The sequence below is a fragment of the Falco cherrug genome, chromosome 6 (assembly GCF_023634085.1).
Source record: "Falco cherrug isolate bFalChe1 chromosome 6, bFalChe1.pri, whole genome shotgun sequence".
Lineage (NCBI taxonomy): Eukaryota > Metazoa > Chordata > Aves > Falconiformes > Falconidae > Falco > Falco cherrug.
The window spans coordinates 44718060-44743047 of NC_073702.1; the positions used below are offsets into that span (position 1 = coordinate 44718060).

The following is a 24988-nucleotide window of genomic DNA, read 5'->3' on the forward strand; positions in this document are numbered from 1 at the left end:
AGGATTTCCCATGGGTATCGTAATACAAATACTTTCATGATAGAAATGAAATCATCATTACAGTTCCCAGGACACAACACAAAGTTTTAAGTAAGGTCAGTGCTGTGGAGTGATGATAGCAGAGCAAGAGACCATCAATGTGTTTATTTGTTTTTTTAGAACACTGTAAGGACTTTTTTACCTATTTGGTCTGAAATTTCCCAGAATACTTTAGAATTTACAGAAGAAATGCATTTATTTAGGAATACAGCTATATTACTACTTTAAGTATTATTTACCATGTAAGACATGGTATCAGACAGAACTTGGCTAGATATGTGTTCCAAGTGGCAGTAAACATTGTCCCTACAGGACTGTACTGAGCAGTTGTCAGTAATGCAGCCCGAGTAAACCTGCTTACTGCCAGTAGGAGTTGCTCCTGCGGGTGTGAAGACTGGATGTAGTTAGTCTGTTGTAAGGTCTCTGAGAAAAATCTGCCTGCTATCATGACTCAGAGAAGAGAGCTTACAGTAATGCACAGGCCATGATTGTAATTAAGTGTGTTCATAACCACTTCTGTTTTGACTGCATTCAGGCAAGCTGTATTGACTGACCTTACTGCAAAATGTTTGGCCATGTATTTTGGGAGGGTTGAAGGTGGGAAGGCAATTAATTTAATATTCATTCTAACACATTACTTGGCTTTTTTTATACCTTTTTGCCCTTGGGCAGCTGCCAGATTTCTCTGCTAATTACCTAGAGGGTGGGGGACAGTGGTAACAGCTTTTTCCTATTCTCCCTGCAAGCATCAGCCAGCAGGAGATGCTGTAAACCATAATGTGGTTTCCCTGCCCCCATCTTTTCTGAGACCAAGGCTATTAAATTGGAACAAAGCCTTGCTCAGTTCAAGAATTAGGAATCTCAAAAGCCATGTGTTTCACTGCCCTATTTGGCAGACCCAAGCTGAATAATCTTTACTTGTGCTATAATAGAAAATTTTAATTACGGTCCTGGCAATTATGACTTGCCCCCTCTCCCTTGCCATTGGTGTTTCCTTCCTCACACAACATTAATAATTTGATTGTTAGAAAATGCTGTAAGAATGTAATCTAAATTACTACACGCTTCACTAAAGGGCTCTCAGTCTCTTCTTTTTTTTCCTCTCTTTTTCTCTGATATGAATTTAACTGTATTTCATGTATTGATGTCCCACCTTTGGTTTTCTGAAATGCATGGAGGCTGGTTTCCAGCTCCAGTGGTGCACTCCATTCGTTAATAGTACAGGCTACACCAAAGAACAGGGATTCTCCCCAGGCCTTCTTAGCTGTGCCAAAACACAAGATGCAGTTGACAGCGCCTTGTTAGACTCTCTTTTGCATGTGTAGAGGAGTCTGCAGGAGAATTGGAAGGGAATGCTGTATTATAACAGATAGAGTGTAATGTAATGCAGAGCTTCATTCTGCCACATATACCTATGACAAGTGGTACATGAGTACAGTTGTAATGTCATTAAAATTAATTATGTTAATTAGTGAGAGAACCACTTCACCATGAGGAAATGTGTCTGGCTTGCAGATGCAAACATCAGCAATGTGCTTCTCAAAATTATTAAACTAAAACCTGGAAACAGTTAACATCTAGGCATTTGTCAAAGCAGTTATTCAAGTATCAAGACAGACCTCCTGGGAGAATTAAATTTTTGTGCTCTCGTTACTTATGACAAATATTTCCCACTAATTTCAGCAAGCAGTGTCGTCATAAGCTGATGTGTAATATATCTTTCACCAAAGTTAGCCGCTGGATGCTCCTTTGATTTCCTTGTAAGTAATCACAGACCAAACGCAGGCATAGTTACCTGCGGGGGGGGGAGGGGGCTACACATTTTAGACTTACACAGCCTTTGCAGTTCATGCTCTTACAGTTAATTATGTGAAATGGCAAAAACATCTATGAGCTTTGTTAATTTTCTTTAAAATTTTGGAGGCCTTTCTTTGTAACCTCAGGATATGATGCAGATTATCACATCTGAGCTTCAAACAGTTTTCTATAAACAGCCTCTGCAAGGATTAGAGATTCATGAAACTTTCTTAATGAGACCCAAAACCTTCAAAACTCAAGTTGCAAAGCCCAAACTTAGATCAGTTTCACTCATGACCATGAACTTTTAAGGGAATCTGGGATACATTTCAAGGAAGTTGCTGTCATGTTTCACTTGATGTGGGCTGGTATGTTATTGAAATTAGAGAACACTAGCTGGTTTTATCTGAAGCTTAGAATTTTCCATAGGGTTTTACATCAGAGTTTTGGGGCTGAAGTAATTCAAGGGTAAGAACCCAGCTACAACACATCAGTAAATCTAGTTTACATGACCGCTAGGGAATAAAAAAGTCATGTATGGTCACTAGTACAAAGATGGAGAAATCATAAAAGGATATTTGGCTAGGTAGCTCATTAAAATAAGGCAGTCATCAAAGGAAGTAGATGTTTTGGCCCCCTGTGATTTCACTGTGTGGTTGATCTGCAGCAAATCCAGATTAACTGGCCATTGATGGTACGGTCCTGTGTAAGGGAAATCTTTTCTTGACTTAAAGAGGGTGCTGTTGTGGTATGTCTTTGCTACTGCTTTCCATCACTGGATAGCAGTGCCCCTGATTAGTAGAGGTTTTGGTGCGTATTTTCTTGTGCTCTGAGAAGAAATGTGCAAATTCTGGATTTATCCCAAGGTTTGGGATTAGTATGGTTGACTATAAGAGGAGGGCTGATTTAATTGAGCATCTTAGAGTCTGTTTCTTAGGAAGGGAGCACTGAGCCTAGGAGGAGAAGTTCGAAGTCACACTACAATGCTTCTTAAAGCTACAATGTGACTAATTCTAGACCAGTCTGAGATTCTGAATTAAACTCATTTGCCTTTCCAGTTCTTAGTGATGTTCTTTTTTATAGTGCTGAAACCAAGGGGTATAAAAAAAAATTATCTAAGTTCACTAATTTAAAAAACATTTAAGCAAAGTTTATTTTTCTGTCAAATTAGCCCTTTATAAAGGCAAATTCTCAGGGGGGCTCTTTGTCAGAAGAGTTAAAAAGTGAAAATAAAGAAAGCCTGGTAAAGGGCTTAAGTTATATTTCCTAGAGACACAGCCTCCACTCTAGCGGTCGTGTCTGAGGGTCAGTCTTCGTCCTGGCTTTGCAGAGATTCTCTGTATTTTTTTTCTTTCACTGAAATTCCATAGACAGTAATTAAGGAACTGGAGGCCAGCAAGAGGTCAGCAAGCCTTCGTCAGTGAAAACAGGGATTGTTTGCCATGTACAACACTCCCTTTTTTCCTTGCAGTGAATAGAAGATTTGCTTAGAGCTGATGACTTACGCCTTTCTTGCAAGTTATGCAGCTAGTGAGTAACTGGGGGAATCAATCAGTGAGCAGAAAACAGCTAATTGAGTCCAGCATCACGCTTTTTTCTTCTTTACATATTCAGCGCTGGAACCGGAGCCAGTTTGGTGTCTGATAATGTAACTCCAGAGAAGAGCATTTTGTGCACAGGATTCGGAGTGAATACAATACTTAAGAAGAAGGGTCTGCTCTTAAATTTTAGGGTTACGAAGCTGACAGCGGTTGAGGACTCGGGGGGAATTACTCGAAACTGAGCTTTAGGCCTATAAATGCCGAAGCTGGTAAGTCACTGAGCATGTAGCATGATGTGGAGAGGATGTGTCTCCTGTTTCAGAAAGGGAGAAAGAGAAAAGGCTTTTGTGGTTATTCTTAGGCACAGCACAGCATGCATAGCTTTTCTCAGTTCTCCTCTTCCTTTCCTTGGGCTTTTATGTTCGTTTCTGTTCTATTTTCCTGTCTCTGACGTTATCCAGGCATCTTTAATAAATTTTTTTTAAAAGTTAGAATGGTTGTTTTTTTTGGCAGATGTAAAGCCTGTTAGAGGGAAAGAAGAAGGGACACGTGTAGCCACGTCTCCTAAAGTGAACAGCAAAATCTCTTTCCATTTACTATAGAGCCTGTAGTTGTGAAGTGAGCTAGCCAGAGCTGGGGGATGTGATGTGATATGCCCACGATTCTGAATGTGGGGTTTTGCCCCACTTCGCTGGACAAGAATTGTCTGATAGCCAAAAATAATTGCAGTTTGGGCTTAATCAGATAGTAACAGAATTCTTTGTTTCTTAAATGAGAGGTTTCCTAGAGATTTCAGTTTGGGGGTGAACTATTATTACAGGGCATAAAGCGAACTGTAAAATTTTAATGTCTCTCTAAACGTCTTCACACAGCTCATGTAAAAGTCATGCATGCTTTTGATGGAGCTGAAACAGATTAATCAGTTACGATAGCTTTAAACTGGACATTGTCCTAGTGTTTCTTAAACATCTTTATTTAGGACCTGGATAGCAGGCTTTGCCTATCTTGTGTTTTTTAAGGGCTGCTGCTATAATCCTGAAGTGTTTCCAAACAGTCTGCCGAAAGCTAGCTCCTTAGTTCTCGTTTACAGTTTGTCAGTTAGTTCCAAGTACCCTAATAAATGCTGGGGTTTTGTGTGTGTGTGTGTGTGCGTGCCTGAAGCACTAATTCAGAGCGGGAGGTTAGTGTTGTTATTTCTATGGCGTGTGAAATGGGCTGGATGTTAGAGAGCAGCAGAGCAAGGCGTGTGCCCTGCCTCCAGAGCAGGCAGCAGCAAAGAGCCTGCGTGAGAAAAATAGGAGAGAAAGCAAAGATGGCGCTGGGAGCAGAACGGCTAGAAAGCTCTTTGAGTATCAAAGTACATGTGCTAATTTCCTATTTGTTCCTGAACATAAGTCTTTTTACTTTGATCTTGCATACGAGTTGATGCAAACAGTGGCCTTTAGAGGCGCACAAGTAGGAAAAGTTTTCTAAGCAGAAGAGATGTTAGAGAATTAATCTCGCCTGGATTTGAGAGCATCTTCATAGGTTTGTGGCCACGTTTGTTAGCAGCGAAGAGCTGGGTGGTGGGGATGGGCCTTGGCCTCTCCATAGTGTTCCAGCCATGTGGTACGTGGTGACTGCAGTCCTCTGCATGCAGTCCTTGGTATTTCCAGATGCTCTTAATTTAGTCCCTGTTTCCCTGAAGTCCTTCGCACATTTGTGCAGCCGACCTCTCCAAGCTGGCGGGTTTCCGCACCGTGAGAGCATTGCAGATGTGTCGGGGATGCACTTGCTCCAAGCGGCGTGGGGAAAGGCGGCTCCGCCCGGCCAGCCCCGCCAAGGGGCCCCGCGGGCTTCGCTGGGTCCCCAGCAGCCCAGCCGAGCCCTGCGCTCTCTTTAAAGCGAGCGCGATTTTTGTGCATCGGCTTTGGCCAATTTGTTATGGTTTAAGGCTGTGGAGCCAGCTGTCTGCAATCTGATGTAGTGTTGCCCTGGAAACCAGAAATGAAACACTTAAGCATTCACCACAGAATTACTACATACAGCATTAGCCAAAATAATTAAAAGTTGAGCCATATGGGCTTTCGGATGGAAAGATTTGGAGTGGAGGAGATGGAAGTTAAGTTGTTCCTATTTGCAGTACTGCAAATCCGTTTGTTTTCCCCTTGGAGTGTGGGGAGAGGCCTGCTCCGGCAGTGTGCAGGGGGACGGGGAGATGGAGGGGCTCTGGCTGTTTTACCGGTGCGTTAATGACGCCGAGGCTTGGCCTAACAGGACGGCCGTGTGCCAGGGGCGGGGAGGCGTTGGCAGCAGGGAGTGCGGCATGGCCTCCTCCCATGCTGGGCAGCCTCTGGCCTAGCCTCTTGCAGACACATCGGTCCCTCCTTAACAGGCCGCGTCTGCCCCGTTGCAGGGCTGCAGCGCACTGAAGCGTGTGTCAAGGGGGGTGAGGGCGAGGTGGAGGCTGGCAGCCGGCTGCTGGGAAGCCCCGTGCCGAGGCCTGGCTGCTAGGGCTATCCGGGAAGCCATTTGCCTGGCCCGCCACGCCTTGGGGGGATTGGGGCGCCTTGGGGAGATTGGGGCGAGTGTCCCATCTGAAGTCAGGGGCAGCCACCAACAAAAGCAATTTGGTCACTGTGGAAGTGGGGAGGGTAGAATGGGTCAGGGAAGTCAAAGTGTCGAGTTCAGCGATTCCCAAATATGTTGCTTACGGCCTGAGAGGTTTACACTTCTGCTTTCTGTTTAATATTAACTGTGAAAGAAAGCATTGCTTGAGCTGGAAAATCAAGCTCTGTTTCCCATGTGCCAAAATGGAAACTTTTGATAATTTAAAGGTCTTTTATAAAAAAAAATGTTTCAAAACCAGGAAGTGAACCGAAAGTGACCACTTTTCAAAACAGTTTAGTTTTCAAGGAATCAGCATTATTTGACAAGAAAGTTTCCTGAGGGGCACCGCTGGCATAGTCACCCACGTTTTTAGGCCTTCTGGTGTAAACTTATTAGCCATCCTTTCCTTTAGAGAAGATTTTCCGTGCCACATGCTACCTGACTATGATTGGAAATAGGCTGCTGGAGAGAGACTGACTTTGTTTGTAGTCAGCCTGTTACCCGGCGGCTCCTGTTGTTAAACACAAGCTGTTCCTGTCCCTCTCGGCCAAGCACTGGTGCTGGGAAGGATCTGTCCCTGCCTGCAGAGGACCCTTGCTCAGAGGGTGCCAGGAGTCCTGAAGTGGCAGGGAAAACCAGCTGGCACCTGGTTAGGATGGGACTTCATCTATTTTGAAGTGTGGTGGGGACCCCCTGTACCATCCACTGGGGTTTGAGGTCAGGACCTTGCACTGAGGCTATTTTGGTGCTCACTTTCATGGTGGTAGTGATGAATACAAATTTTGTTGTCATTGTCAAGTCTTCATAACCCTGGAGGGGACAGTTCTTTGTCCAGTACCACTGGTGCAAATATAAGACAAGTTGTTTATTCTTTGATGAAATCTTGGGTAGGAGGACCAGGTATGAGCTGTTCTCGGAAGTCGTACAGAGCTGACAGTTTCACAAATGGTCTTGCAGTCTTGCAAACCAAGGGTCTACAAAAAGTGATGAAGGAAAGGAATAGCTTAGAGTAATTGCATTTAAAATAAACATATCTCAAGTGCAGAGTATGCATGAAGTTTGCTTGCCAGGTGGTGCTTAATGGCCTAAGAAGTCTTGACTGAACTTCTTGATTACTGTCAATAATCCATTTGTCATCTTATATAAATACGTCAGTCTTACTGTTTGACATGTCACTAAGTTGTCCCAGCCATAATATCTGAATTAATGGTCATCTTGCTGCTTGATTTGTCTTGATATAAACAAGTACAGTACTCCTCTTTACGGCCCTGTTTTTCCCCAAAGGAAGATTATTAATTACCTAGCCAGCCTGTACCCATAATAAGTGCATTCCTGTGGCTCTTGGATGGCAGAATGGCAATTCCTACTGCCGTATGTGGTCCATTTGGTATTCCTTCATTTTTTGGAGTAACAGGAAGTTTGTGGGAAATCAGTAATTGACAGTGCCCATGCAGGAAGTGGCTGAAGTTTGCTCTGGTGTGGTTCTGCTGGCCCTGTGAGGTGCATGCCTGCAAGGTAGGCTTTCAGAGCTGCCCTGGCTCCTTCAGGCACTGGCTGCACCTTTGAAAGTGTAACCATGCAACTGCTAAGGGGTGTCTTGCCCCATGACATCTACTGTTATTACCACATCCAGATATTTAAGTGTATTAGAAAAGCAGAAAGCATTTTTGCTGGGAAAGAGGAGAGGGTGGTGGGAGGTTTTTTTCCTTTTTTATTCTTTGTTTCTTTGCTTGAGTTTGGGGATTTTTTTTTTAAAGTGTAATTAAGGAGAAGGAGAAAAAAGGATGAGCACACTGGAAACCCAGATATCTGCACCGACAGGAAGTTGCCTGAGGGGTTTTAGAGCCGACCATTAGGAACGCAGTGACTTGGCTGGGACCGTGAGTGAAAACAAAGTAAGGTATACGATCCATACCACGCTCCAGCTGGAGGCCGTGTTGCGCACAGGAATGTGCAGCAACACACGGTGCCAGGTCTGTCCTGGCCCAGCCAGAGAGCTCTGCCGGCCTCCTCTCCTCTCCCCTTCCCTTCCCCCCGCTGCCTTCCACATTCTGAACTGATTAAAACAGAGGAAGTAGCACATTGAACGTTGGATCTGGCTCGAAAATCGAAGTCGTCTTCTCGTTCACAAGGAATGGATTGTTTCAGCTTGTTGTGTCACTGCTGCTGGAGAGAGGGGAATTTTTTTTTGCCTCTGTAATGTTTGATACTTGAGGGAAAACAGCTGGAACTGAGCATACTGGATCAGATGCAAAACGAAACGGGATGCTGGGGAATATGGACTGCACTGTATATCTGAAAAGGTCAGAGTTTTCCCTTGGTCAGTGCTGGAGGAATGCTGTGTCCATCTTAATTCCAGCCTCGAGAGCCTTCAGGAGGAGTGTAGGGAGCAGGGAGGAGGAAAAGAATATTTTGTAGCTGTGGCAGTTCGTGAGTGAGGCAGATGAGATCTCCTCCTTGCTTTTCCTTCTCGTCCCTTTCTTGTGCTGCTGTTTCTGATTTTCTGGGAAGACTGAGGTGAAAAAAAAGAGAAGTCGTCAATGACAGAGTTTCAGTTTGGAGAAGCTGTTTATAACCAGGTTTAAACAGCAAGTTCTGAGATGCCGGACAGACCAGTGACTGACCCAAAGCACAGGAGCATAACTGGTATGGTAAGAAGAGCCCTGGGAAAGAGCCCTGCCTGAAACGTACTGTGAGAGGACGTGGAAGTAGTTATTACACAATGCATGGGAAGAAAGACAAGGGCAGGAATGCATTTCAGTGCCTAGGATCTTACGTTGCACAGATTTAGAAATCAAAATGGTATGTCATGCTTTCAGAAAAAGAAAAAGAAAAAAAAGAAAACCCTCACTAATTTAAATGTTTCTGTCTGACCTGGGCTGAAAATATAACACCAGTCACAGAGCTGCATTGACACAGCGCAGCAGATGAGCTGGGTTAACTTGTCTTGAAGGAGCAAGCCGTGGGACTACTACTTTATTAATATTCCCTTTGTTTCTTTGCCAGTCAAGAGAACAATCTGATGATGAAACAGAAGAGTCGGTGAAGTTTAAGAGGTTGCACAAGCTGGTGAATTCTACTCGCAGAGTCAGGAAGAAACTCATAAGAGTGGAAGAAATGAAAAAACCCAGCACAGAAGGTAAAACGCAATGTGCATATGGTTAAAACTGCATGTGTGAATACATTTTTCTATTGAGAGGGGACAGAAAGTGGAGGGCTGGGGGAGGGAGGAGGGGAGTGTTCTTAAGGGACAGTAGGAAAGACTGCCTTATCTACGGTGCATGCCTTACCCAAGTAATTGCATTTTGAGACTGTGGAAGGAGAAAAGTGACAGCTTAGGATGTGGTCACTGCTGATCTCGTATTCCCAGAGCAGTGCTGGAGAGCCCCTCATTAAGAGATTAGAACTTGGTTTATGTTTTATGCCCTATGCTGGGGAGGGAATAAGACTGGGAGCAATCTCAACCAGCTGTCCCACAGGCTCAGCAAGGAAGTAAACAGAGCCACCACCACGTTGCTCCCTCCTCTGAGGCCTGGGACGGCACACAGGTGAAGCTCTTGCTAGTTCTGAGAGGTTAGTAGCTGGCTGATGGTGCAGTTGTGCCACATGGCATCATCCTGTGGCAAAAGTACAGAAACTCTATCAGCCATTCTTGTGGGATAGCAACTGCCTTGTGTAATATTAACTCCTACTTCTGGGGGAGACTGCTTGCAGTTTGGCTCCTGAATGAGCCTTGTTGCCAACAGAGAGGGGGAGAGAAGGGAGGAGAAGGGTGGGGAAACGGGAAGCAGAGTTCGGCCCCTGGGAACACCATGCTGCAGAATTAACTCTGGATGACCTGTATCCGTGTGTGAGCACTCAAGATTAACAGAGCCTGAGCCTCAGGACCCCCTCTGCACAGCCCTGCTTGAGTCTTTACTGGAATTGTGGGCACCCCTCTACGTTGGTGGCCTTCCCAGGATCGTATGCTGATTCCCCTCAGCTTTGCAGGGAGCTGAGCCATATTACGAGTCCCTTCTAGTGCATTTAAGGAGAACATGTGCATCTTCTTGGGTATGTGGCAGGAAGCTGTTGGCAGATTTATGATCTCGCCTGCCTCTCTCCTGCGTGACGATGGTGTTACTGGCTGGTGTGAAAGGCACAGCCAGTCTAGAGCTCTGGACAAGGCAGTTGTCCTGGTCTGAAAAGATTTTGTCACCTCATAGGGTAAATATGAAGCTGGGTTACCTCGGAACCCAAAACATGAGTTTTGAGATGCGGCAAAAAAAAGGGCTATTTTTCCCCTGCTTTGGGGAAAGAGGGACCCCAGAGAGTCCTGTCCTACCCCCCTGGAGGTCTGGGGAAAGCTGTAGGGAGCAATCAGCTGGAGGCCCCAGGGCTGGGGAGCAGCTGCAGGAGCAGGCAGCCCAGGGGCTGCTGGGCTTGCAGACGCCTTCCTGAGTTTGACCAGACTTCTCTTCAGCACATTAACTGTCTGGTTTGCTCTCTATACCCTCTCTTACAGCACTTCATCTCCTCCCTTCCTGTTCTCCTTCAGTCTTTCACTTAAGTGTCTCAGTTTCTTCCAGGTATTTTTTTCCAATGAGTTTTTACACTCCTGCAGAAAAATCACTGAATTAACAATTATCTGTTAAAAAAGAAATAAAATTGTTCTGCTTCTTCCTTTCACCGTCTCCTGCCTGTCTTCTCTTTTTTTAACTCCAGGTTTTTCTCAGTGAATGATCTGTAACACTGAGCTGGTACTTAGCACTCTGGAATTTCTTTGTAGATTGGCTATTGGGAAACTCTGTAGCAAAACTAATTATTGCTAAATAACAACATGGATTAACTTCTGCCTAACTTCTATATAACTAGAAGGCCCCTTAAGTAACCCACAAGTCTACATTAGGAGTAGATTATCTATGACTTTTCTTTCAGGAAATGCTCTCCACACCTAAGTTTTCATGTTGCAAATTGGAAGTGCTTCATAAATGCTGTCCATCCCCATCTGTCATAATATAGGTCTATATTCCCATTTGGGTACGTCAGAGGACCCTGCAAGATCACAAAAAATACTGTGATCAGATTTGGGGATTGCTGTCCAGCCTTTCAAGTTACCTGTGGTTGACTGGATCAGTTCTTGAGCTGTTCACTGCTGTTATTTGAATCTGTGTTATGAGTGTGAAGTAATGCGAAATCCTAGATGGCTAGGTTTTGGGAGTTAGCTATAAAATTTGATTGAGTGACATCAGTAAGATTTCAATAAATTCATCAGTGTTCAACAGCTTTTAACAAAGTGTGAAATTCACTTAGTTTGAAAACTGACAGGCAGTTCCCCACAAGAAAGATTCCCCACAATCCTCCTCAAGAATTTCTTCACAAAGAACAACTTTTCCAAATTTCCATTATACATTCCTGTAGTTTTTAAAGAAAAGTACTCTGGTCCCAGGTCCTTCTCCCACATTTCTGCTATTGACTCTGTTACCACACTAAATATACATCTGAATAATCAGATACTCAATAGAATGTGCCAATATCTGAATCCATGTGTATTTTGTGTTAGTCTGCTCCTAGTGAGCTAAATAACTGAAGCTTTGTAATTCCTGGGCACCATTCTTATATAGCATTTAAAAACAAATCACATCTACGTCTGTGTCATTATGGCTTTGCATCATGGACTCAGTCCAAATAACATCTGTTACAGTGTTGACACACAATGCATATTTTACAAGCTGTTTAAATACATATTTACTCAGTGGACTAAAATTGTTTATCAGCACATATTTAGTCCCAGGAGAATGTCTATTTTCTGTTCAAATTGAGAAGCAGAGGGGAAATAGAGCAAGTTGGACAGTCCAGTGAAAGTGGTGTCAAAATCAGACCAGTCTACAGACCTACCCCAGAAAATGTCTCAAGAGTCAAAGTTGTGTATCAGATGTGATCCACTATCCCTTCACTATCACAGCAAGTTTTATCTTGGTAAAATAACATCTTAGGCTTCAGCCAATAGACGTCAAATATGTTTTGCCAGTAGAGTGAACTGAAGGTGAGACAGGAAGCCTGTACAGGGCAGCTAATTTTCTTTCACCTTGAAATGTGTCCTCTGTTATTGAATGAGCAAGCTTAGTAAATCATAGGTATTTTGGTAATGGTTCAAATTTAGCTCTGCTGTAAGACTGTGGATGTAATCAAAGATGAAGGCGAAGTTGGGTCAGACAAGAAATTTATTTTGGCAAGAAATAAATATGTTTCTGTGTGTGTTTCTGATACATACCTATGAATGCTGTGAAATTTGTCAGGCAGGATTTAGAAGGATGTGTACTCTTGTTTAACTCTTTCCTTATTAATGCATCTCATACCTGAGCCTATACTTTTCTTGGAAGAAAACACCAGAGAAGAGTTTAAGTGATAAATGCAAAAAGGAATTGCCATTTCAGGTCCTTTCTTCTCTTCTCTCCACTCCAAAAACGAGACCTGGCTGTTTGCCCATCTGTTTACCCAGTACTTTCATTGCAAAAAGTCTGCTTCCCTGTCTGTGAAATATGTATTTGGTGAAAACATACCAGCACACTGTTGAAATTGGCAACCCGCAATTTGACCTACTTTTTTTTTCTTTGCATCTGTTGATGTAAAATCTGTGTCATTAAAATCGGTGCCTCTTACCCCATCGAAAACCCAGAACTGTAAATTTCATCCTGGAGCTCAGCTCCATAACTTTCTGGAAAAAATGCTGCTTTCTGCAGCAGCAGCACTGCGTATTAGAAAACTGGACCTGAGAGAAACTTTTTGGGTTTTAATACCTGAGCATGTTTCTGATCTGTTGTAATCTCGCTAGAGCTGAGTATCATATGCAAGTATTGGAAGAAAAACATGAGAAACAAATCCCAGTTCCAGCTTTTAAGGGGTTCTTAGTGAGAGCATCTGTGGTCTTACTTAGCTGCAGATGAAAGAGACTTAAAATAACAATGAGTTATTTTCATAACAATGAACTTACAGGATGCTGTCTTCTCTCTATTGTTAACTCATCCCAGAACTCTCACTTCACAAACTGAAGTAACTGCTTCAGATTTATCCACTCACAAATACCTTCTGGGCTGCTTATATCACAAAAACTTTTCTTCCATTTTAAGTGGGTGATACATTAAATAAATACAATAAGGCTCTACAGGGAAACATCTTCAAGAATTATGAATGGTGACATGTGCTGTGCTGCTTTTGTCCCCTGTAGGTGTGGAAGAGCACTCACTTGACAACTCTCCTATACTGGATGACAGATCGGCACTTTACTCTGGAGTTCACAAGAAGCAATTCTACTTCGACAGCTCCTGCGAAAAGCAGCCAGAGGACGACTTGGAGTCACTTACTACTTCCCCCTCATCCAGCAGTCTTGATACGTGGGGAGCCAACCGGAAGCTGGTGAAGACCTTCAGCAAGACTGATAGCCGTGGCCTTATCAAGCCTCCCAAGAAACTCGGGACATTTTTCTCTTACCCAGAAGAGGAGAAGACTCAGAAAGTTTGCCGCTCCTTGACAGATGGGGAAATGAAGAAGAGCCTCGGCTCGCTGAGCCATGGGGTAAGTACAGAAAGCATTTGCTTTTATGACAGCAACAGGCACAAGCACCATCTTCTGGTGTCCCTGGAGGAGATTCAAAGTGTAAGGAAGCAGATCCGATTGAAGAAAATGGATACTAACTATTCCTGTTCCAGAGCTTTTCTTTACCAGCGCCCTGCTAGGAAAGGAGCATCTCCTGCAACTTGCGACCTACAATTACTGCGACACAAAACGAAAGGGGGTGGAGGTTGTGGCTTCCCAAACAGAAGGCTACGAGGGCGCACTTCTGTCAGCGAGTTCAATATTACCTATGTGGTGGAGAGAAGCCTGTACAGTCACCTCAACTTCTCACAGCTGGTGCGTCCCGTTACTGACAGGACCCTGAGCAAGGCCGACAAGCAGGACCTGAGGAGATGCCTGCTGGAGGAGGATGAGGAGGCCAAGAGGAAGTGGGCTGCCACAGTGGATCGCTGTACTAAAAGGGTTCTCTTGAGAATCCACCAAAAGTCTGTGAGTCAAAGAGTTGCCGTGAAGGTGGTCTTCCAGTTTCTGTGAGGTTGCAGTCAACACTTGCTGCTTTATACTTTTAACTAAAATTCTGGGCTTCTGCTTTCCTTGCCATTAGAAAGTCTTAAGCACTGTAATTCAGCTATGAGGGATGAGACTGATATAATCCCGTCAGAGAAGAGTTTTGTTGAGTCTGCTGTTTCTATGTGTACAGAATAACTTGATGAGAGAGAGCAAATATGACAAAATGCTGCTTTTTACATTCACCTAGTGCAGAAATTGACATCACTGGTGAACAGAAGAGCTTTGAGATGCTATAAACTTGTTCTTTGTGATGCTCTGGGAGTTGGTAATCTCTTAAAGGGACCTGAGAGAAGAACAAAATTCTCAGAGGACTAGAGCATCCTTAGTCAACTGTGCTCTTTCCTGCTGTCATTGCCACATATTGGCCCTCTCCTTCTCAGTTTGCATCTCATCAATTCACCCACCAGCTCTCTGTTCTCCATTACACACACAGCTGCAGAAAGACAGGGAGTCTTACATTATCCAGACACTGCCCAGCTGCTTGCTGCACACCACCAGCAGAACTGCCCCTTCTGTTCTCTCCCTGGCCACTGCTCCTTCTTTCTAGCATGGAGTGAAGGTGGCATCTTCCCTCAGAGCATTGTGGAAAGGGAACAAGGGGTGGCCAGTAAAGGAAATTATGCTGTGCAATGGGAAATTAAGTGATTTGAGCACTCCAGAGAGATCCAAAGCTGCTTCCTGACTATACACAACCAGTTTAGACAGTTCCTTTAACCATGATGCTGAGTTTCCTAGGAATTTGCTTTTGGGGCCAGCCTGATCTCCAAAGCTGAGCCAGTTAGTCTGTTGTCCAGTTGACAGCGTAGATACGTTCCCTACTTCAGTGGGTGGAAACAGCAGTGCACCCATAATGTTAAGCAGGATATTCCAGTGAACAATACAGAAGAAACAGCTTTTCCTCTTGAACTACAGATTTGATTTTGAGAGGTCTGCTTCATTTCGTCAGGTGTGAGGTATTCTCGATATAAGAGTCACAGCCTTGGTCTCATTGAATAACTTGTGGGAGGTGACAAAGCCTTCATTGTTCACTTTTTGCTCTTCAGCCACAAAATATATGGGTGTTTTTCTACCCAATATCATGAACATTCTCTCTTGGCAGCTTCAGTATTTCTTCTGCATTGACTGTTTGCCCTGGCACTCACAGGGTTCTGTTTATTTTCACAATGTACTCAGGAGTCATTGTTTTCCCATCAGGATATTACAATGATAAGGCAAACCTTACTCATCCTTCTGTGGGCTGAACAATAGGGGGGTATCTCAAGCAAAAGAGATGCTTGCATGTGCTAGAGACGGCCCGTAATTAAAAATACCCTCTACTGTCTTTGTAAATACAGATGACAGAAACAAGACTCTCAGTTCTTATAATCAGCAGTCTCACTATAGTAATTTCATTACGAAAACCGTCTGGACTGACTTTTACTTATTAACAGAGATACAATCAGAGAAGAAATGGATAGTGTTTTGTTGTTGAGGAACTCCTCAGTCAACTGCTCCTCCAGCCTCATTTGAATGGGATAAATGGTGGAGGCATGCTGCTCTTACTTGCTTTTTCAACATACTTCTTCCTGAAACTGCAAAAAGCTGGCAAGCTTCAACTAATGCTATTCCTTCTTAGAAGCACTTAATGTTTGTTTGCTGCAACCTCAGGGAAATTGCAATGCCTATGTATTCAGTGGAATTGGTCACTCTGTCTTGCCTTGCCATTCATTTTTGTCATTTATATTTGTTTCAGTGACCTGGACATGCATGAAATTTTCGAATCGCATCAGTTTTTCTTTTCTCCCCAAAAAAACAGTACTTTTGATTGCATGACCATTCCATTGAATATCCCTCTCCTCATCCACGGACCTTCTGTTTGGTACAGTATTGCCAGGGTCGCTACTGGAATCTGAAGGTGGAAATTAAATGTTAAATGTAAGGGGAGGTCCATATTGAAACAATAAGCATCCTTAATATGGTGCGTTTATTCAGAAGCTTTTAACCAACAGACATTTTGCACTCTGAGAAGACTGCTTTAGGAGGAGCTCTGTCTGGTTTGACAGACAAGTTTGCTCAGAGCAGTTCCAGATGTCCTCTCTTAGTTGCTGGGCTTACCATACACTGTAGGATTAATTAGATGGACTCTTTACAGAAGGATGATATTACTCATAGCTAAACGTGCTGTGCTTTAAAAACTGCTCTGATTACTTGTGGTTGATCTCCAATGCTTTCCAAAAACAATTTTTAAAAGCTGTGCCATAGTCACATTGCCTTCTGGAAAAAAACACTTTAAAATATTCTACATCACAGCACTCTTCTTAATGTGTGGGGCCTAGACAAAGCTGGCTTTGAGTTCTACTAGAGTTGTGGTGGGTACAAAAACTGGCGTCCAAGCACTGGTAGGTACACAGCACCCGACAACTAGAAAAGATAACTTTTAAAAGGCTATTAATATGTATGCTGATTGGTGGTGAACAGGGCAGGAAGAATGTTTACTCTGATAGAACTAACTGATATATATATATCAGTCTATATCAGAATGGTTTATAAAGTGGCACAGTTTGTAGAGCTTGCTTCTTCCTAATGGTGTTGAATCAGACTGGTAGTTCTCAGGTGGTTGGTCTTCACCTCCTCCCAAGCACACACTCAGGGTACTAATTGGGCAATCCTTCGTAGGGCTGATCTGATGCTTACCTGAGTCCGAAGGTGTCTTGGGGTAGTTCAGGCCCTAAGAATTTATGGTTTGCAAGTGGCTGATCTTCTGCCTCCTGTTTATCTCAACTCTAACTCTGAAGAGAATACTTAAAATAGACACCTGCCTGTCTCACAACTCACACTCAGAGCTCAGAGTTGAGGTTGTGCAAGTAAATCGCAACTGCCATACCTCGGTTTCCCTGGATTGCCCTGTGAGACTTCTGGCAGGGCCAGGTACTTGAGTACTGTGCAGCTGGTCGGTCAGTGTCCAAATAAAACGTCAAAGGTTTTACCTTTTGGATTGCAAAGCAAAAACTGGATTCTCTCTGAGCCCCCTAAGTGTCTGGTCTTTTTTCAGGTGATACTGAAGCTTTAGCAGAAATTCATCTGCCAGAGTTAAACAGTGCTTGGCTGTGGGAATGCAACTGTACTGCGTTTGCTTGCCCTCTGCTCTTGGGAGGGAAGCAGTGTCATAGTGCCGATTTCCTTTTTTTATTCAGGCTGATTATGATAAACTGCATCTGTGCATTCAGACAAAACTGAGTCACTTCACTAGGTGATTGTGGCACTTCAAACATAGCGTACTTTCTCCCAAAACTAGCAGAGCTGCCACGTATCACCAGAGGTGTGATGGTAAATACCTGATCTGGAATCAGGGCTTGCTGAATATCTGTGGACACAGTGTGTATGGATAGTTGGGCTGGGTTTTCCCTCCCCTTACCAAGGGCTTGCCCTACAAGGCCTGTAGCATTTCCCTGTGTGTCGGTGGAAATGGAGTCTATGCAGCTATTCCCAGAAGGTAGGTTATTCAATGCTTTAGAAGATTGGTGGTTCTCTGTTTCAGTGCTACTGTGGACTTATTTATGAAGGCAGATGGGAGTGCTGAGGTGGAGTTGCCAGCACCCTGGAAACCTTGATGCATAATATCAACAGTTTCCTTAGACCAAAAAGTCTTTTTTTATTATAAAGAGTAGGCAATAGATGACTCAACAGCAGCAGATCTTAGGCCAAGGAGTTGTCTCTGGAAAAGACAAATTACTCAAATTGCTTTATAACAATATCTTGATTTATAATCTCCCATCCTTTTCTTTGTTTGTTTCCATTTTTGCAGACATTTATGTTTTTACTGGCGTTCTCCAAATCACAGATGCCTTGAGTGAACTACTCACTGTGATAGAACTGTATCCATTTTTTTTTTTTTTTTTTTTTTTTGCAGCGAACCTGTAGCTTTGGAGGATTTGACTTGACAAATCGTTCCCTTCATATTGGAAACAGTTCTGACCAAATGGTGAGTTTAAGACAAAAAGGCACAGACTTTAAATAGCATAAAATGAAATGCGCAATGGAGTTAAATAGACTGAAGTGTAATTTAGGTCTGTAATAACAGTCTGGAAATCCAAGAAAGCAGAGTATCTTTGTTAACCACAAACTTCCTTAGCTTTGAGAATAACATACCCACCCATATCCATGTGTGTATAAGTATTTATATACCGTATGTGTAATGAGGCAGGAACAAGTGATCAAAGCACAGATCTGGGGGCACATCTATGGGCTTTTCTTATGTCTGACTTCCTCAGAGCATCACCCCAGGCAAAACTTGTGATTACTGTACTTTCTTGGTAAAAATATTTACTATTTGAAATGATGAGGCAAAATTTCATTTGCTGAAGATCTCCAAGCTGTTTGGGTGGAAGCCATTATGTAAGAGATTTATTATTGTTTTCCCACTGTATCTAAGAGTTCTGGAGTTGACCAGAATCCCATTGTCCTGGGTGCTGTGCAATTGATCTCAGAGTGCTTTGTGTTAAAAAAAAAACCAAAAAACATCTCCCCTGAGAATTTATTCCATTTTATATTATTCCTGTTGATCCCAGTGTTATTGAGCCAAAAATAACAGAAGAAAAATGAGCCAGAACATTATATCAAATGAAATTACTAACATATTTTTTCCTTTTGCCCATATATGTTTTTCTTTTCTGTTTCAACATTGGATCTGATAACTTCTCTGTTCACTTAAATGAAGTATAAATTGTGAAACTTTTTATATGCCAGTATTATATTTTTTTTTTTTTCTGTTGGCTGGGTATTTGGGAGTTATTTTTGGTTTTCCAATTACTTTTTTAATGTCATAAATTATAAATTGGCCAAAACTGTGGGCTGTTATTTTATTCATCAATTTTTAACTTAGCAAAAAAGTTAACTTCCAAACTTAGTGTTTATCTTTAAACATAGATACTTTGACATCTTTTGTTCAGATTGGTTCTGATATAAGAAAGTCTGAAACCTCAATACTACATTTTTTTCCGTACTAGCATTAGTAGTGGGAGAGATGCAGTATACCAGAATAATGTATGCAGATCAAATTTTTTTTTCTTGAAGCCATTTACGTCCATTGACTGGAAGGTTTTTTCCAAAAAGATAAGTAAAGAGCTATCCTTAATTTCTGCTGAAAGACCAAAAGTTACCAAAGAAGTAATCACAAACAACTTGTAAAGGAAAAAATATAGATTTATCGGAAATGAAGTATCAGCTGAATTTCAGATAAACTTTTTGGGAGAACATTAGTAAAGTAGCAAACATACATAAATTTAGGGGGAAAAAAATCATGTAGAATATAGTCTACACTTATTTTAGTGTTTGTTATCTTGTGTGCCTACATTGTCCTGAGAAGGATTATTGACCCAAGTCAGAGACCAAATTCAGTATTCAGTCTGTTTGGCCAAACAGATTTTGGTCCTTTTTACGTTGTGATTTGCCAGTGCTGGTAGTAGCTCTAATAGAGCTGCCTTGCTGTGGTGCCTGACAGAGCGTGGAACAAAAGACCGTGTTTAACACGTTTAACATGCTGCCTGGAAGGTCGAATAAGGGCTGAGTCATAGAAGTAACTTTGGCAAAATGTCAATTGATCCATGTTTGTTCTTTGTATGTGCTTGTGGCATAAGTGCTAGGTATCTTAAGCTGATTTAGAAAAGGTTAAATGCGTTCAAAGCAGCTGGCCTTTGTCATCTACTATATATGAACCAGCTAATTTAGTTCAGCAGTGCCCTGTTGTGTGTCTTAAGAATAGCTGTGCAAGTGTAAGCTTCTACCATGGTTGATGGATTTAGTAGCTTTTTGTGTTTTTTTTATAAACAATCCACAGTAAAACCACAGAGACGGTCATCAAGAAAGGTTAACTGCCTGTCTGAAAATAAAAAGTAAATTTGGGTAGCCAAATGTAGGTATCCATATATATATACACAGAGAGAGAGTTATATCTTTGGCTAGAATCTCAGAGGTAGCTTTACTTCTGTTAGCATGAGCCACAATTACTGTTGCAGGGATGTCAGGAGGGCTTACCCTGAAACCATGAAGTTTTCAATCAGGTCAAATACTTACCTGAAACTCAAAGGGATAAAGGCATCCTAACAGACCCCAACACAACTACACACGGTACCTGCAGAAAAGATTACAAATCAGGCCTTGGGAGTAAAGCTACAGTGGACGCTACAGTGATTTGCACAAGGTCTCAACAGTGAACTTAAAGCTGTAAATAGGACACCATGCTGCCATCCTGTGTCTGCCTGGATAGATCTGCAATGACTGCTGACTTGAGGAAAAAAAATGGCTCTTGTATTCTATAGGCTTAAACGGTGTTTTATTTTGCAGGGCAAAGAAGGAGACTTTGTTTATAAAGAAGTGATCAAATCGCCCTCTGCCTCCCGTATATCTCTGGGCAAAAAGGTGAAGTCTGTAAAAGAAACCATGAAGAAAAGGATGTCTAAAAAATACAGCAGCTCTCTGTCTGAGCAGGTATGTAAAGTCTGCAATGGAATCCACTTAATAGTGTAGAAGTGTAATACAGATTCCCATGCTTCAAGGCACATCTGAAGACATTTCTGACAAGACTGTGGCATGATGTGGCTTATTCCTATGTTCTTATAAAGTTCCTCACTGTGAAATGGCTTCCCATAGATACCAGACCATGAAAATGCATTTTCAGGTTTTCATTCAAGTAGCTCATCAGCAGAAGCCTATGGCTGATGGCATTACACGTCTCGCTCTATATTTCCATTTCTTTATCTATCATCATTATTTATTAAGAGAACTGGTCTGTGACACAGGGTCGCAGTAATATATTTAATCTGCAGTTTACACCTTAGTTTAAATTCCCAGTATAACTTCATGTACCACGGTTCCTCTCAGCTATTACAGATCTTTTCTCTATCATAGCGTGCCCTCTGCAGCAGCCCATTAAAACAGATGCACAATGTAGTCAGAAAAGGGCATCCCACAGAAGATTTTCCTATTATTCTTTCATTACAGATTTTTTATAGCTTATTCTTAAAGGCGAACCTGAAGTACACTGGTTGTAAATTAGGCTTTGAATTTCAGTGGCCTAGGAACAATTGCTGTCTTTTTCCCTTTTGGTGTACTTTGGGCTCAGGCTCCTTGCTGTGGTGGAGTGTCAAAAATTCTTTGGCGTTTGTTTAAAACCAATCTTGCCACTTGGAATGTGTAAGTAAGAGCAGAGCGAGCTGGCAAGAGAGCCGAGCTCTCCCTGGCTCACATCGCCCTCGGGTGGCCTCGGGCCGGCCGCCGGCTGGCTGGGGCGCGTCCAGCCAGAGAAACGGGCATGGGAGGCCTTTTGGTATTAATGCAGAGTGTACTGCCTGTGAAAGGAGCAGTTCGTAACATTCAATATAACAATCCCAAACTGCAGAATGCGGAGACGGCAGAGAGGAAGAGATGTGACTAGTTTTATGCAGTGCTTTACAACATTAGAAACCCTTTCCAGTAACGCTGTTAGCCATATTTATTCATAACCAGGGGCAGTGCTACAGTTATAATTTTAATTTAAAATTAAAACATTTTAAGCTCTAACATGATTTAATATTGGTAAGATTCTTTGCTGTGCGACTGGCCTTAAAGTGCCGCTCTGCAAAGTCTGCCTAAGAAAGGGACACTTTGAGAAACTGGTTTACTGTGCGTTAGCAATACTCCTGCTCTCTAGCTCTCTCCAAGATTGACTTGACCTCTGAAGTCATATGCTGGGATGACTTTTTTTTCTGATGATTCTGCAGCATGCAAAATAATAGCTTTCATCTGAAAGTTTTATGACCACACATCTCCACAAAAACTCTTCTTGTATGCAAGCTACAGTTCTTCGGTTTTCAAACTTTTTGGCACAGTCATTTTAGAATATTTGTACCTTCCTGCCATCATGACTCAAACTACATGCCAGTATCTCTTTCTTCATTGAAAAAAACCCCAAGCAAAAGCTATTCTGGCCACAAGTATCTGCTGCTTTGCTTTAACTGATTCACAGAGGCTGACAAAATTTCAATTTAGGAAAGACCCTTTTTGATTTTCTGTAATGCTAGTCTGAATGAAAAGAGAAATTGCCTTACCTATTGCATGTGTAGCAAAATCTTTTTATATTTATGCATTTATGTTTATGAGTATTTATACTATGCACAGGCTGCATTTTCTGGTTAATTCTTTTTTGTTGTGCAAGGTAAATAAGCAAAAATATCAACAATTCACTGGGAAAAAAATAACATTGCTGTGTGTTTTACTTGAATTGTCTGATTTTTTTGTGTTCATCTTTGTACAAAATAGTGACTCAGAAAGCTGAATTTGGCATTTGCTGTTTTTCAAGTACTGCTGGCAAAAATATCACGTGTCATTAAAACCTTGAATTGGGAGTTTTGTGTAATGTTTCTTTTTACTTACAATGTTAGCTTTTTCAGACTGGACTGTTTGCTCCTGTCCCCACTACCATGCCTAACAAAGTGGGGCTTCTGCCACAGCTGAGTACCACTAAATAAGTAAATAAACATAGAAGGTTTCATCCTTCTGGTAAAGAGCAGGAAAAGAGAATCTCTTTCCTTGGAGATGAACGAGCAGGTCCTGTCAGTGCCTGTGTTTGTTTACTAAACTCATACGGTTCAATCCCTTTCAGGAGTCCAGCCCTGGGATCATGCCGGGTTCTCCACAGTCGCCGCCACCAGACACTGACTCCCTGGACAAACCCAAGCTGAAAGCTGGTGGCTCAGTAGAGAGCCTGAGGAGTTCCTTAAGTGGTCAGAGCTCAATGAGTAAGTTCAGTTGTAATTGTGATGCTCCATTTCTGTGGCTTCAGGGAGCAGTGACCTCCACAGTAAGCAGAATTAGAGAAAGTCAAAGCAGAAGCAGTGGTTAAGAAGTAGAAGGGCTGATGGGTTGGTTAGTCATTAAGGGTTTACAAAGAACTGTAAGGTCTTTGGTGCAGAGGCGGATCTTTTTTGCTTTTTGTTTATAGAGTGCCCTGAAAAAGTGAAATCCTGCTTTCTGACTGGGTTTGCTGGGTCTTGCTACTATAATATAAATGATTGGAGTGAGAATTGCAATCCTTGGCCAGTAGTACGCAGGCTCATCTTTACACTAGATTTCTCCTGGGGACTCCTGATAGGCTTCCCACCCTCCCCCCAGAGACACCGTAAGGTTCTCTTATGAACTAGTTAGAGCAGTATTATTTAAAACCTCTCTGGTTAAGATTGTCTCTACACAGAGCAGAGCTTAAGTGAGACACAGATGTTGTGAACTTGCTTCACTATTAATTACTGACCAACAGAAACCAAGAACTTATTGGGGAAATAAACTAATTTCTAAGTAACTGAAAGTGTGTTCTGAAAATCACTTGCTTTTTTGCTTTATTCCCCCCTCTCCCCCCCCCCCCCCCCCCCCAATACAAAGTGTTGCCATAAAACTGAATTTCTGGACATAAGGGAGATTCTACAACCCTCATGCAGGGTTCAGAGCTTATTTTCCTCACAGGACTATGCTTTTTCAGGGGCAAAACTCCCAGAAAGATGACATCTCCTGTGATGTACCATAGATGAGACAGTAGTTAAACAGTTTCGCCGATAAATATTGAGGAGCTGAATTGGGGAAAACAGGAGTGCAAAGTAGATAATTATCCTGTCACATGTGTATGTAAGAAATAGCAGCATTTAAGGACTTGTAACTTTGATTACCATGGTTTGTAGAAAGAAGACACATTTTCTGTCTTGCCTCTGTTTCTGAACTTTCTTCAGAAAGAGATTCTTTTTTGTCGACTGATACTATGTCTCTCACACAGGTGGTCAGACCGTAAGCACAACAGATTCCTCAACCAGCAACAGGGAGAGCGTTAAATCAGAAGACGGTGATGATGAAGAGCCTCCTTACAGAGGACCTTTTTGTGGAAGAGCCAGGGTTCACACTGATTTTACTCCAAGTCCTTATGATACGGACTCTCTGAAGCTCAAGGTACCAGTTTTATCTGTTTTTAAGGGATTAAACATTTATTTTGGCAAAATTCTTAATTGAGAACCCTTTGCAAGAGCTGTAAAATTCTTAGCCTTTTAATGAGTTTACATTTGTTTTTTGAAGCCCTTTAACCTATCTTATTCTGGCACATTTAAGATTTGCTTGAATTATAGCAAAATATTGTAGAACATAAGTAAGTATTAGTATTTCTCCACATCCAAGGAAAGATGCTTGCGTCTTTTGTTTCTGGAAAAATAAAAATGGGCCACAAATTCCTTTCCATTTTGCAAGGATTTTGTTTTAAAGATTGGAAAAATACTTTGTCTGCCACAGTGAATTAGTCCATCAATGGAAAAATTTTCAAAATCCTTGGAAGAAATGTGGATGTGCCTGCACATAGTGTCTCTTAAAGCCATTTCAGTTAATACAACTTGTTTTGAGCTAATACTGAATTGCTTTGCTAACTGTGCGTTGTCACCCCCCTTTAATCTTTCTGGGTATCAGCGTTTATTATTTTTAGTTGTGCTGTATTTGATTCGAACTATCCGTCTCCTTAGATTCATTACTTGAAATTCTGACAGCAGCTAATTCCTATTAAAGCAAATGTACATGAGGTAATCTCTTCGAGGATACAAAAACAGGTGTGCATCCGTTTCTTAGTTGTAGTTGGGAGCACATTAGGAAGAGCAATAGTGCTGCGCAGTTTCTTCTGCATATGACTCCTTTCCTCAGGAGATGTGATGTGAGATTGTGCCCATATATAGTGGGTATGTTCTTACTTGCCCCAGTTTCAGATAGCTGCATAGCTTAGAGACGTCTGTACAAAACAGCAGTGCTGCACTGCTGGGGTGTAAGCAGGTTTGTGAATCTGGGCAGTTGGGGTCCATTTCAGGTTCTTTTGTTGACTTGCTCTGTGGTCTTAGGCATGTCACTTAATTTCCTTTTCTTCCATT

The 24988-nt window shown here is 42.3% G+C and overlaps 1 protein-coding gene across 15 annotated transcripts in view; it reads left to right on the top strand.

Moving 5' to 3' along the window:
• Positions 1–24988, top strand: part of LOC102047883 (SAM and SH3 domain-containing protein 1) — a 570321-nt gene that overhangs the window by 528496 nt on the left and 16837 nt on the right. For 10 of the 15 annotated variants that reach the window (XM_055713587.1, XM_055713585.1, XM_055713586.1 and 7 more), the window contains 6 exons: positions 8973–9105; positions 13174–13520; positions 17980–18051; positions 20412–20555; positions 22708–22843; positions 23866–24035. In XM_055713587.1, coding sequence (XP_055569562.1) covers positions 8973–9105; positions 13174–13520; positions 17980–18051; positions 20412–20555; positions 22708–22843; positions 23866–24035 — 1002 coding nt within the window. Of the gene's footprint in view, positions 1–3330; positions 3647–8250; positions 8270–8464; positions 8769–8972; positions 9106–13173; positions 13521–17979; positions 18052–20411; positions 20556–22707; positions 22844–23865; positions 24036–24988 lie in introns of those variants that run through there. The other 5 variants (XM_027815767.2, XM_055713598.1, XM_055713595.1 and 2 more) reach the window with 5 other exon arrangements.